A 14,036-nucleotide genomic window follows, 5' to 3' on the forward strand; every position below is an offset into this window, starting at 1 on the left:
TCTTAATGGATATTTATTTAAGCTGAATAAAAGGAAATGTCTCTTTACACCAAGACTTGTAGGTGTCCAATACAGGCTTCCCAGTCAGGTAGGTGAGGCTCAGCCACTAAACTCAATCAAGAAGCAGCTAGATGAGAGTTTGTGATTCACTTAGCTACTAAACTACATAACAAGCAAGATAGATTTTTCTTGTCTACAACCTAGCCTATGTTCCGAGTTACTGGACTGGCAAATGGCAAAGTTGTGATCAGAGTGTTTCAATAGGAGGTACTGTATTTTGGAGCACTGCTCCCTCACATCTCTTTGGTCATGGGTTTGATTCAGGACTGGAGTCTTTTCTCTGTGGTGCTCTTTCCATATTCAGTTGAGTTTTCTCCAGGTATGCTGGTGTCCTCTCTTCTTCTAAAGACATGCTATGCAATGTATGCCATGCTAGGAATTAGTTGCTTTCTGGAAACTGATGGATAAATTCTACAGGAGGGCAATCAGTATGTTTACATCAAAGGTTATTTATCTGGATGGGGCTGTAAATGTACAAATGATTATGCTCAGTTCATCCCATCTTTTGTTTTCATGTGGACGTAATAAGTTTCTAGTGAAGCATGACATATAAGCCCTTGGTTTTACACACAGCTTTTGAAGAAGAACAGTTAAAATATTCAGAGAAATACAGAGTAATGTATATACTCAGAACAGAAAAAAATCAGATTTTATAATCACTTGTTTGCAAGAAAACAATTATATTCATATGCAGGCAATGAAAACAGCAGAGGCAATATTTATTGTCTGCAGAACCTTTTTAATTTTTCTCATTCTCTGACAACAAAAATGTGGGCATTTTGATAAAAATACTGTAGTTTTGTTGACTAAAGTTTAAAATGGAAAATCTCTATTAACACAATACAATTAATAAACAGCTGTCTCTGTAAGATCTCTCAGCCAGTTAGTGAATTTCAAGACCAAGGAGCTTTCAAACCAACTCAGGGATAAAGCTGTAAACAGCACAGATCAGGAGAAGGGTCTAATTTTTTTTCAAAGACACTTAATATTCCACTGAGTAAAATGAAGCCAGTCATTAAAAAGCAGAAGGTGTATTGTATCCCACTTATGCTTCCTAGATCAGTCTTGTTCAATACCCAAAACTAGATTGAACAAAACCATCTCAATTCCCACATGGACTTTACAACAAAGTATTTAAGTGATACTGCAAAAAATATGGAAAAAGGTTTTGTGGTCAGAAGAAAAAAATGGTATTACATCTGGCACAAAGCCAGCACAGTGTATCACTCAGTCAACACCATCCCTACTGTCAAGAAAGGTGGCAGTGAGTTATGGGGCTGCTTCTCATCAGCAGGAACTGTGAAGCCTGAGCTTGTTAAGACTGAGGAGAGAACTGATAAAACAAAATATAGGGTAATCTAATTTGGGCAAATTTAACCTGCTAAAGGTCTAAAATTGGAACAAAAATTCACCTTTCAGAAACTTGATGACTCAAGAAAAAAGTGAATGTCCTTGAGTGAACCAATAAGAAACCTGACGTGAATATGAGTGAGTTTACAAAGAGCAATGGGAGAAAACTGCATCTTTCTGGTTAGCAAAGGCGGTAGATACTTATCTAAAATTGTTACCAAAAGTGGGTCTACCAAGTAATGACTCGATGGGGAGAATAGTAATGCAATCAACATATTTTAATTTCCTGTTTTTGTCTTTGTATTTTTTGCCAAAGCAGTGATACACTTCATGGGGCACAATTATTAAAAAGGCCCATCATTCATTTTGGCAACAATGCAAAACAAGTTGAGTCAGGTGTAAAGACACCTGGAACTCCTGAAAATCAGTACCTTAGATGTGCTTCCAAAAATAACATATTTAGCCCACATGTCCAGACACACAAATCCATCAGTTAAAGTTCAATGTAAAGTCAGTCTGAAAACTGCCCCTAACAGCTCTGAGCTTCACTAACAGATGTTTCCCATCAGAGTATCTTAAGGTACAACCAGTGATATCAGTCTCATCTACAGACTGATGACACAGGTCTGTGAGTGGTTTTAGTTTGTTTTCTATACCACCAAAATAGAGTATTCTGAAATATGGGAACTTTCCTACAATGTCAAAGACAATCAAACTATTTTAAGACAAGGACAGCAGTATTAAAAATCTTTAACATAAAAATCAATTATTTGGAAAATAAAAACAACATTAATGGGAGTATCAGTAAGTGTAAAATGTGGTCTTTCCTGATTAATATAATATTAATAATAATATTAATAATAATAATAATAATAATAATATTAAACTTAAAGAATCAGCAATTAGCCACTAAATAAATGGTTGAATATGCAAACACATATAAGTTATACATTAATACATTCATAGACCTTACAATCACTTCTAATTTCCATTAATACAGTTTCATATAAGCTTTCCTTTCAATTAAAAAATGAATACTCAGCTTAAATTCTAGCCAATCAATGAAGCAGATTTCAAGTATCCACACAACATTTAAGCTCTTCCACATAGTAAAAAAATTTCTTTAAGTCATGTACCTAACAGAATATTTTCGACATAAACAGGACATTTGTATTTATTTCTCAGGAAATACTGTCAAAGAACACCTTTTCACTCAATGAAAACGTGCAAAAAAGAACAATATTTAGTATAGGCTAGATAGAGATGTTTGAGCTATCAGCAAGAGTCTAAATGCGGGCTTACTCAAATTTCATACTTTCTACAATCTTGATAATAAAATACTCTTTTAAAAGCTAGACATTAACTTCACATTTTTAAAATTCTTATACAAAAGAATGGTGCTATTTAAGACTTTGCAGCATCTTTATTGAACTCTTGTTTAATGCAGCCAAAGACTGTATGATAATGTTGTCTGCCGGGAGCCATAAGGTCAGTGACAATCTGTATGTGGTCCACCTTTGGCAAGAGGTACAGGGCCACCCTTGCAGAGACTGATGTCAGAGCCTCTGAGAACTTGACTGAAGACGCAACAGGAACAATGACATCCCTTGTTCCATGAAGTAAAGTGAAGGGCGGGAGGCTGAAAAAAACCAAGACGGTTTTTAAAATGGATCAAAGTTGCTACTGTAAACAAAAAAGTAACGTGACTTACCTCTTCACATTATCCTCTGCAAGTGCTTTTATAAACAGCGTAGGTGAATAATGATCAAAGTTTTCCAGTTCACCCATGGCTTTGTGCATTGTGGAAACATGTTCTACTCCTCTCCATATTTCATGCAGATAATGGTCCTTGATATGATACACGCCACTCAGCCCTGAAAGGATTTAATTATTATATTAAATCAGAAACAGTTGAGAATATGCATGGCTCCAGGTTAATATATATATACACAATAAATTAAAAAACTGTTGTACATATTTTACATACAGTATATATGAAATATATGTAAATATATACAGTATGTATATATAGGAGGATGACCTATACTTATACTGAAATATGTTACTGAAATGAGTAACTATTTTTCTACAACTAAATTGCTTTTATTTATGTTACATGTAATTGGCTCGATTTCACAGCAAAAAAAATCGTAGTGATGAAAGTATACAATTAAAAATTATTTTACGATGTTGTCATTTTCAGATAAATGGGGGGACAAAACACTTTGGATACAGTTAGCAAAGTAGATTATTTTAAGGAATGCATATGTCTGTAACTGTAAGCGGCATATCAGGGTTAAACACTTTCTCTGTATCTGGTATCTACCTACAACGCCTTTGACTGATAATGCAAGCTCCTTCTGCTTTGGTACTTCAATTCCCAGATTCTCATATCCTGCAGCCAGAAACGCTGTTGTCAGTGCACATAAATGGGCACCAGCTGAGTGGCCAATTAATGTTATACTTTCCTAAAATAAAATCAAAACAAATATTTAATGTCAATTATTATGAATGTACATGTAATCCATTGCCAGCTATGCAATGATAGACAATAAAGAAACAATCAAAGAAAAAACATGGGTCTCAAGTTGGCCTGGGAAAAAAAGATAATTTCTTAGACCAGAAAGTGGTTTTGGAATAGACAAGAGTTGAGATTAACAAACTGTGCCTGGATAAACCTAGGACACATTTTAATGTGTAAATGCTGTCACGTACAGTATAGCATATATATACAGTATGCGGCTTTTAGGACTGTGGATAATTTTTTATTCCTCCTCCAGAAAATAGGTTAGAATGACATTAAATGCTCACACATTTACTACATTTCAGATAACAGTGAAGAGCAAAATTAGACCAGAATGAGAAATAATTTATTGGTGTATACTACAGATTGAACATGTGGAAGAACAAAAATGCACAGTGGTACTGAAAGCAAGGATCTGAGTTAAACCCATTCAAACTGATGAGTAATTATTTCCACAAGTATAATTATACTGTAATATACTCTGAAAAGCTATGGTGGGCATACATGAAGCTTGAAAAATAAAAAAAACCCAATCCTTTAGTACTGTTATATTTTCATAATACTTCAAAAATTAATTTAAGTGTATGTTTTATACACTAAAGAATGTTGGTGTCTGAAAAGATAGAACTGGACAACTGGAAGACATTTTAATAACTTGCCTTGTCCAAGTTAAACATATGACAATTCTCCCTCACCCATAAGATACTATCAGCAATGTCTTGAACCATCTCCAAAACAGTTCCCTGAAAGTAAGGAAAGACTTCATTTTAATAAAAGATTTTTGTGATTATTATGTAGAAAGTCAGGATTTGTTATGTCTTATCTATGGGATGTTGTATGAGTAAAGAGAATAAATTAAAATTTAGATAACACTTTGCAGACTTTCCCATAAAATGGTTTTGTTTTCTAAGGAATATTTAATAATTTACTCATTAAATTATGCATAGTCCTATATAAAAAGCACAGGAACTGAAGGAAACTTCATTTATTGCAATAACTATTCAGTTACTGTATATCCAATATTATTGTGACTGACAATGTCAGTGTAAAGTGCGAAATAATTTAATGTTTTTCAAATAATGTATTTGTCTTTTAATGTTAGGGCATTTCCAAACAAATCTTCACAGCAGATCCACTGAAAGGGTGATGGCTTCAATGCTAATCAACCAGTGCTGATGTTTCACTTTATAACTACTCTAAGAAATAATGCACTTAAAAACCAATACCATCTGTTTGTTTTATGTATCGGTAGAGTATAGCTGTGCCATGAAAACTTTACAGATGCTGTTCATTTTGGAACACATAGCATCATAACAAAAGCAGGAACAGACCAGGGCAGAACTAGGTAAGCTTTGATATTTCTCACTGTCTTTGTTATTCTATTTTCTGTCTTTACAGTACCTCCAATTAAGTAGTTATGAAAGGTAAAATAGAAAGTTTTTGTAAGTCTTTAAAACTGATGATAATTGTCATACAGTACCTTTGGATAAATTGAGTAATCGGGACAGACAACAGATGCATTTAACTCCTTTGCCATTTGCAAAGCCAGAAGACAATAAATGGATCTCTTTCCAGAACCCCATGCACCTCCATATACAAAAATAATCACTGGTGATGCAGAACAGTCAGGCTGGTCCATATTTGGTGAATAATACAAATCCAATTTGTTTCCATGCCGACCAAAACGTATATCCTGTTTAAAGATAGTATACAAATTAGGACTAAGTCACTATTATAATTCTATGTTTTCTGACTACGCTAACTAAATATTTTAAATTTAGAAAAGCCTAAAATTAAAACTCTGTATTACAGTTGCTGATTTTTGTTTCATTACTTAATTGACTGTAAAGCTAATTAGAAAATCTTCCTTTCCTACTATTTCCATTATGATTAAAGATTTTTACATCCCTTAAAGGGCAATTGCAACTAGTGAACAGGAAGGGCTGTTTTCACGTCACAATTTGCATGAGCTCTTGCTCTCCCTGTGGGGTAACCACAGGGATGCCATTCTGCCTGTGACATGGCAAGCATATAGCGCTTTCAGCAAATTTAACACTTAATTCGAAATTTGTCAATTCCTGCGATACTCTTAATTAATTTATTTTATTCATCAAGATTTAATAACCAAGCAGAGAAATTTGAACTACAGTTTTCCTTTAATATCTATTAAGTAACAGAAAAAAAAAGGTTTTCTTCATTCACACCTACTGTACCTTTTCACAATATGAGTTATTTGCAATGTTCTTGTACCAAGAGTTCCACTGAAAGTACAGTTTGCCATACTGAAGATATTTCATCATTTCCAGCATAGCTACTGTTAAACAATATACCCGCCTGAAGAAAAGAGAAACAGATTTTTCATAGAAAACAGACAATAAATACATAGCCCCAAGCAAATATCTGCTTGTCCATGTTAATTTCTCATTATTTTTTTTCAGTGTTGAAAACTCATTGTGGTGAGTGAAGGACTTAGTAAGCACAGATTTAATAAAACAAGTGGTAATTAGGTGATGGGCAGATAACACTTTAAAACAGAAGGGTAAAAGAAGACACCCATTTGTATAATTTTGATTTTTTTAAACATATGAAGCATATTATTTTTCAGACTCACAGAAAAGAGGTAAAGTGTGTACATTGCAATGTAAAATTACACCAGTCTATAACAATATATCCACAATTAATATTTTGTAAAAAAACAATACAACATACCACTCAGTTAAGAAAATTATTTTTAAAAAGATCAACATAATTGCTGCACCTGGGTTTTAGAGCTTCTATATACTTCCTGTATCCTGGTTTATTAGGCCAGCCATATATCCACTGGACAACAAGTGAAACACTACAAGGAATGCCAAGTAATAACACCCCAGCTGCTATGGGAAGAGAAATCTGATTCTTCAGGCCCATTCTGGAAGAAACACAACCATGCAAAGTGTGTTAAGAAGCTGTCCCACACACTCTTAAATTTACATAATATTACCTTCCTCAGGGCTTAATTTTGCATTTGTTTTTATTCATTTTAGATATTACATGGTACAGTGTGTATCATGCCAGTTCATGGGAATTAAAGCAAAAAACAAATAGCACATAACTAGATGTTACACATACAGTATTTACTTACATATATGTGACAAAGTTCTTTGTGTTTTCACTAATATGTTCTTATATAGCCAAACAGGCCAAATGGCCTCCTCTTGTTTGTAATCTTGATTATAAGGGGCCAAGTAACAACTTTCATAGTGTGTGCAAATTTAACAATATCAAAAATCTTCCTTGCTTTTAAACATCACCACCCAATGTATACTTAATGCTCTATGCCTTTTGTTCTATATCAAATTAATCTAATATTTTTCTACATTATTCAATTTAAGTATTTATAGATGAATCTATCCACAAAGAAAATAAAAAATACTTCCTATGCACATCAGTAATCTTGCACGGGATCCTGAAAAATCCCCATACAATCCCATTCGGGAACTGGAATCTGGCCAATACCGTGTACAGAAATTGGGTCTTGTTCAATATCTAGTTCACGAAGAGAATTCTAGGGATACAATCCTATTTCAGATCCTATTACAACCCTACCTTAATCCTAAAAAAATTGAATCATAATTAATATTTTAATAAATGTCGGGACCCAAATTCGAAATGGATTTATCAGAACTATCAATAAAATAGAAAGATTAAGTTTCTGACAAAGGAATTAAGAAAAAAAACTGTAGAAAACTAAACTTCATTGTCAAGCTAAACAAAATATTATTTATTTGCTTAGGAGATACCCATATCTAAAATACATACAGAAAGTTCTAAAAAGCATATAAGGCTGTGGTTTATTTAAGTAGCTTACAAGTAATATATACTGTAAAAACATTCATATGACACATGATTTATACAGGATGCTCCCAAGGGACATTTTATAATGTAAACTTTCATGGGTTTTTATTGTACAAGGATCTGTATAAGACTCTAATTAAAAATCACCTGAAAATATTACTAATGAAGACATACAATCCTAGTTTCCTGTATGATCTATAGATTCCCAAACAGTCATCATCGTCACATTACTTTCAAGAACCGTTTATCCAATTCAGGGGCATGGTGGCCTGGGGTGAGTTCTGGGAAGCAGTGGGTGCAAGGCAGGATACACCCTGGATGGGATGCCATCTCCATCCCAAGGCACAAACAGACTCAAACTCAGACACAAACACAACATACATTCACACCACGGCCAATTTTACAGAAGCCAATTAACATACCAGCATGTCTTTGGACTGTGGTAGGAAACCAGAACACCATGTGAACTCGGGGAGAACAAACTCCATGAAGATAACACCCCAGTATCTAAACACAGAGCTCCATTGCTAACTGTGCCACTGTGGCACCTTTTCTCTGTGAGATGTGCTCAGTCTTGAGCAGAATCTAACTAATCCTATATTATCATCTTGGAGATCCATTAGAATATTAGACAATATTTAGAATTCATGCAGTATGCTGAAAGATGCTGTACAGTATGGTACTGTACAGGATGTACAGTAGGTAAAGGATTTTACAAGATCTAATACCAGATCCTGTTAAAACTTTCCACCATGTCCCAAAGTTCTGGATAGGAGGCAGAAGAATTGCTCTGAATAAATGTGGAGTTACCCCCAGGGGAAAATATGGCTTCTGGAATTTACCCAGAATGTCCCAACAAACCAAACAGTATGAAAACATACAGTACCAGCATTTGGAAATAAATAGGTGATAGTATTTTGTTTTGGAATAACAACTGCAGAATCAATAAATAAATAATCCAGTAAATAGTAACATCTGTGATAGTCAAAATGTCCTCTTTGGACTTTGTGCAGGTATTTTGCAAAGCATGTACAGTAAGATCTTGTAGTATAAGATAGAATAGTGTACTAGATCCTATACTAAGATCTTGTGAAATACTTTATTGCAATGGAATTGTATGGGATCGTATTAATGATCTTGTTTAACATTTATACAATAGAATTAATGTCATAATTATACCATAAATCAACACCTGAGAACCTTCTTCATGTGCTTTTAACATGCCCCTTTATACTGATATTTTGGATGGAGTTTGAAACATACAAGTAAGAACTGAATATCAAAGTCTTATTATACTTGAAGACACATCTAGTAATAACACTAACCATTAATTTCAATCTTGGTGGCAAATGAATATATGTATTTTGCTAACCTACATGAGTATGTACCCCACCTACCTTTTATTGGATCAGAGGAGGCAGTCAGTTAAGATTTAATTAAGCTGTGTTGGAAAAAAAGGAATAGATTAGCCCATGAAGCTTAGTGCTCTTCCTCATGAATTATTTCAGCAGCACGCACCAAATAAATTATATTGATAATAATAAATTCCTTACGCTTATATAGCACTTTTCTGTACACTCCAGTTAAAGCACTTTACAGGTAATGGGGACTCCCCTCCACCACCACCAATATACAGCACCCACCTGGATGATGCGACGGCAGCCATAGTCTGGCAGTACACACCACACATCAGCTATCAGTGGGGAGGAGAACAGAATAATGAAGTCAAAGGGGATTAATAGGAAGCCATGATTGGTAAGGGCCAGGGGGAAATTTGGCCAAGATGGCAGGGTAACACCCTTACTCTTTCTGAGAAAAGCTCTGGGATATTTAATGACCACAGTGACACAGGAGGTATTTTTTACTCTACACTTTTTACAGTATAGGATCCCTGTCACTATACTGGAGAATTAGGATCCACACAGACCACAGGGTGAGCCCCACTAATACCTCTTCCAGCAACAACCTTAGATTTCCCAGGAGGTCTCCTTTCCAGGTACTGACCAAGCTCACAACTGTTTAGCTTTAGTGGGTTGCCAGCTGTGAATTGCAGAGTGATATACCTACATTATCTATGTGGGACATGATATATCTTCAGAGACTCTATCTTATATGCAGTATTTACCTCTCTCTTGTCCAATATATGTGTAATTTTCAACAAAAATTACAATATATTCTGATTCCTCTCATGATTTAATTAATATTTAAACATGATTTAATTTATACTTATATTGTGTGAATATGCTTGTAAGAAATTATAATGAAATATACATGTTTTTTTCTATTAAAAACTTTTGGATTAACTGTAGTGCTTTAAAGCAAAATGCCTCTCTGACATTATTAAATTTAGACAAGGCCACATTAAGACCACGAAATATTTTAGTTCCATGGTAAGAGATTTGTTTAAACAAGACTAATACTGAATATAGCCTTGACATAATAACAAAAAAAAACTAAAAGTGGATCATAAAATAATTCAAAATTGTGCCAGTTATCAATAGCACAATATCAGCTCACTCTACAGTGGTTTACGCAGACATTTAAAATACATTAAAATGGTCATTCAACGCATTTTTTACGGAGTCACGTTATACGAGTGTCCAGAAAAGCACTATATGAGTGTAAGGAATTATTATTATTGTTGTTAATTATATTTAAAGGTTCAAAGTCTATAAAACCATCTTACGTTTAACATTTTTCTCCCATTTATCTGTTATCGATAAGTATTATCCCAACAATGTTATTGATGCAGTATTTACCCCTCTCTTGTACTCTGCCATGCACAGTATGGATGGCTAATACAGAATACTGTTGTTAGCAACATTTCCTTCAGTATCAGAATGTACAGTTATTTTTCGTAAACTGACTTGAAATGTACAGTACGATATCCATCAGCAAGCCTCTTGTCATCAAAGTATAGCTAACATTAGGACGTTTTGGAATAGATTTAAGAGAACCCAATTCCTACCTGAAGCATAGTGTCACAAACGATGTAAACAAAAAATGTGAGTAACGCAAATCAGTCGTATCAACATACATGACGTGCGCACCAAAAGCCAATTTCCAACGATTTATAAAAAAATAAGATTATATTCTTGCGTTTCTATAACCAAAAAAGCGACCTCTGCAGGACATTTTGATCTCCTGTCGATTCAACACTTTCGTGTATACTGTACATTTAAGGCTACCGTATTTGTATTTATGATTACTTTAATTCCACAGTTTAGGGATATTACCGTCATTATGTACACACGGTAACTAGTATTATTGTACAACATTTATGTGAACTGCATGTCTAATTCGTGTCTGTCTTGTAGTGACATACTAACAAGAGATAACTACAGTAGGCCGTTAAAATGCGTATCACACAGGACTGAACTAATGATTGTCTTTAGATGATCTAATTTACCATTTACGCACATAGAAATCTATATTATAATTTACAGTTGCATTGCTGGTGACGTTCTGAATTACCAGATTAAAAACAATGGCAGTCGAGGAGGTTTCATCCGACGACATATACATTTTTATGCATAGGCAATACGTGGAAACCCCGGTTAAAAGGTGAAAAAGCAAACCGAGTTACCATCTAGTAACTCCCTTAAGCTGAATATATCCGAATCTCCAGACTTGACCTCTTTCCTATGGACAAGGATCGGATCGCCGCAATAGTTGACTAAAAGAGAATACAGGGAGACTGGCCACCGACAGCAGACCAGCGAATGTGCACAAGGAGCCAATCAGGGCTTCAACGCTGTAATTCGCCAAAGATGTGTTTTTATGTTTTTTTACACTATTGACAAAGCAGCAACTCTTGCTTTGTTGTTCCGATCTATAATCATTTACTTGCTATTTAACTTTAAAAACAGGAAAACATTTCAGCCTGCATTTTGCAATATATTTTCACAGATTTTCAGATAAACTGGTGATTTAAATATTTTTAGATTGTATATATATACAGTACAAATACTAAAATGTGTTTAAGATGTTGATGCTCAAATATTACCATCACCCACTTGCATCACATAAACATTTTAATCTTAACGATAGTTTATCTCAATGCGTGATACTGATTTATAGCGCCAGTACCTATTTTAGCGTTAACTTTTCATGTTTCATGTTCGGAAATACAAAAACAAAACTCTTGAGTGGTATGCATACGATAGTTTGGAGTTGAGAATAGGCAATTCCCCAAAAGCGTCCAGAAAGTTTAAAGGTAACGACAGCCGATTAGGTTGTAAATATCATGAAGTAGGCAACACTTTAGTTTCTAAATTATTGTAGTTCTACACAAAATTGTTTTTTGATGTACATGTATTTCTTGTCGAAGCACTAGTTCGTTTTAAATTGGATAGTCTTACAATTTGTTTTGGGGGAGGTGGGGTTAAACACCACGTCCGTGACGCTGTTGTGCGTGAATGGGACGCAGGTAGGGGGTTCTGCAACTTTGTTAGTGAATCAAGCGGTCGACAGCAGGACTGGAATGTAAAATTGGAAAATGTAACCACGTTCCTGGAATTCAGCTGGAATTTACAATGATTAAAATGGAATTGTTTGTACAATGTCCGAGAAGAATATTTTGGAATGGACTTCTTTTCCAACTTATGATCAAGCTTGCAATCGGAGGTAAGGTCTTAACTCCAGTTTTTTCCTAAGGAGATTCGGGCGACATTTATACATTTTTGGATTGTGTTTATGTTGAGAGGATACAGTTACAATTGTTGGCAACTTGTTACAATTATTACAAGTTTAGTTTATAGAAAAGCGCGAGTGCACCCCAACTGCAGTGATTTATATTTCAAGATTGCGATAGAGTCACTTCTGTGCATTTTAAACATGTGGTTGGAAATGTACTTTAAAATGATACCGTTATAATGACCCTTTTAATTATTTAATTCCTTAACAGTTTGCATAAAGGGATTTTGTGAATTCACGGTGTATTTCTTGGAGGATTTTTGTTTTTGCTCGACTGTTGTGTTTTTCTATCCAAATGCATTAAAATAATAGCGTATGATAGACTATAACAAGTGTTCCTAAAGACTGGTGTGTCAAAAGCAAGTTACATTAAGCGAAGCAGGGGTGCTTGAAGAACATTCTCCGGGGTTCCAAAAAAAACAAACAAATTGATTTACTCGATGTGATGTGTAGTCTGATCTAGGAATATTTTTATATTTTCTTTAAATTATTTAAAATGATCTTTTAAATAATATATTTATATTTTAATCAATAGGACTCACTAATCGTTTTAATGGCCATATTTGCTGTTCCAAGGATTGTTGCTATCAATTCTATTTGTTAATTGATCAGACAATATTAATGAAAAGAGAGAATGATTATTTGTGGTAAATCTGTAATTTTGGACGTGTCAATCAATTCTTTTGATTAGAATGCTAAAATATCGTATCCTTTTGCAGAAACAGCTTCTTTTCTGAAGCTTGTAATAATGGTCACTACTATACTCCTATGCTTTTCACCTAAAGGTAGTAGATCTAAAAATGAAAACACCTGGATAAATGGTGTATACTTGGGTTAAGACCCAGGATCTAACCCATGTGTATTGAAAGCAAGGTCTTACATACAGATGTAGCTCATTTGTTAATTAAGCAAAATGAAAAGTGCTGGACAGGCCTGTTTTCCTGTAGTGCTTGCTGCAAGAGGAGATGTCAGTGACTTTGAAATATGGGTGTTTCTTTGAGTGTGTTTGCAAGGAGCTTCAGTGAATAAGATATCTCAGCTTGATGATGTTTCAAGAGCAATTGCGTCTAAGGTGATGTCAACAGAAGGGAAAGATATCATATGCAAGGGGCAACAGTGGACAGAAGGGCATACTCCAGGACTGTGATATCTGTGCAAGACAAAACAGAGTAGCAACTGCAGATCAGTTGACTGCATATTTCAACCTGGGGTTTGAGCTGCCATTTTCAGCAATAACAGTCTGCTGAGAATACCACAGAGAGGGGATACCATAGTCAGGTTGTACTGCACAACATTCATCACACCTGGTAATGTACGTTTGTGAATCCAGTGGTGGAAAGAGCATAGACACTTGGTTAATGATCAGTGGATAAACATGTGGTTACATGAATCATCCTATGTTCTTGGCAAAAAAATGAGTGGCAAACAACCTAAAGAATTCTACAGCCTTGAGTACCTGGTTCCTAGGTTCCTAGAACTGAAGGGTTCTGTTGTGGTAATGCTGTGGGGCACAATTATCTGACATGGTTTGGATGCACTAATTTCATTAAAAGGAAAGATCAATGCTCAAGTC

At 34.7% G+C, this 14,036-nt stretch overlaps 2 protein-coding genes across 5 annotated transcripts in view; one reads left to right on the forward strand and one right to left on the reverse strand.

Annotated features, from left to right (window-relative positions):
• Positions 1-778: 778 nt before the first annotated feature.
• LOC148673175 (uncharacterized) lies at positions 779-11,501 on the reverse strand. Of its 4 annotated transcripts, none has more exons than XM_088629503.1 (9): positions 11,355-11,501; positions 9,166-9,209; positions 6,693-6,842; positions 6,148-6,268; positions 5,415-5,627; positions 4,630-4,677; positions 3,737-3,878; positions 3,122-3,284; positions 779-3,049 (listed from the first exon to the last, which is right to left on the reverse strand). In XM_088629503.1, exons 3-9 carry the CDS (start codon positions 6,839-6,841, stop codon positions 2,815-2,817), a joined length of 1,071 nt encoding a protein of 356 aa, XP_088485629.1. In that variant the 5' UTR covers position 6,842; positions 9,166-9,209; positions 11,355-11,501; the 3' UTR covers positions 779-2,814. The 4 variants fall into 4 exon arrangements, with proteins under 4 accessions (XP_088485629.1, XP_088485627.1, XP_088485628.1 ...); XM_088629501.1 differs by having other exon boundaries at positions 4,594-4,677; XM_088629502.1 differs by lacking the exon at positions 11,355-11,501 and adding an exon at positions 10,737-11,325 and having other exon boundaries at positions 4,594-4,677.
• Positions 11,502-12,174: 673 nt separating this feature from the next.
• The window catches only part of cspg4ba (chondroitin sulfate proteoglycan 4ba), a 57,147-nt gene continuing 55,285 nt past the window's right edge, over positions 12,175-14,036 (forward strand). Inside the window, exon 1 of the mRNA XM_088629506.1 lies at positions 12,175-12,394. Within this exon, the coding sequence (XP_088485632.1) occupies positions 12,304-12,394 (91 nt within the window). The 5' untranslated portion in view covers positions 12,175-12,303. The remainder of the gene's footprint in view (positions 12,395-14,036) is intronic.

Source organism: Lepisosteus platostomus, chromosome 4, assembly GCF_059453375.1.
Source record: "Lepisosteus platostomus isolate fLepPlt1 chromosome 4, fLepPlt1.hap1, whole genome shotgun sequence".
Lineage (NCBI taxonomy): Eukaryota > Metazoa > Chordata > Actinopteri > Semionotiformes > Lepisosteidae > Lepisosteus > Lepisosteus platostomus.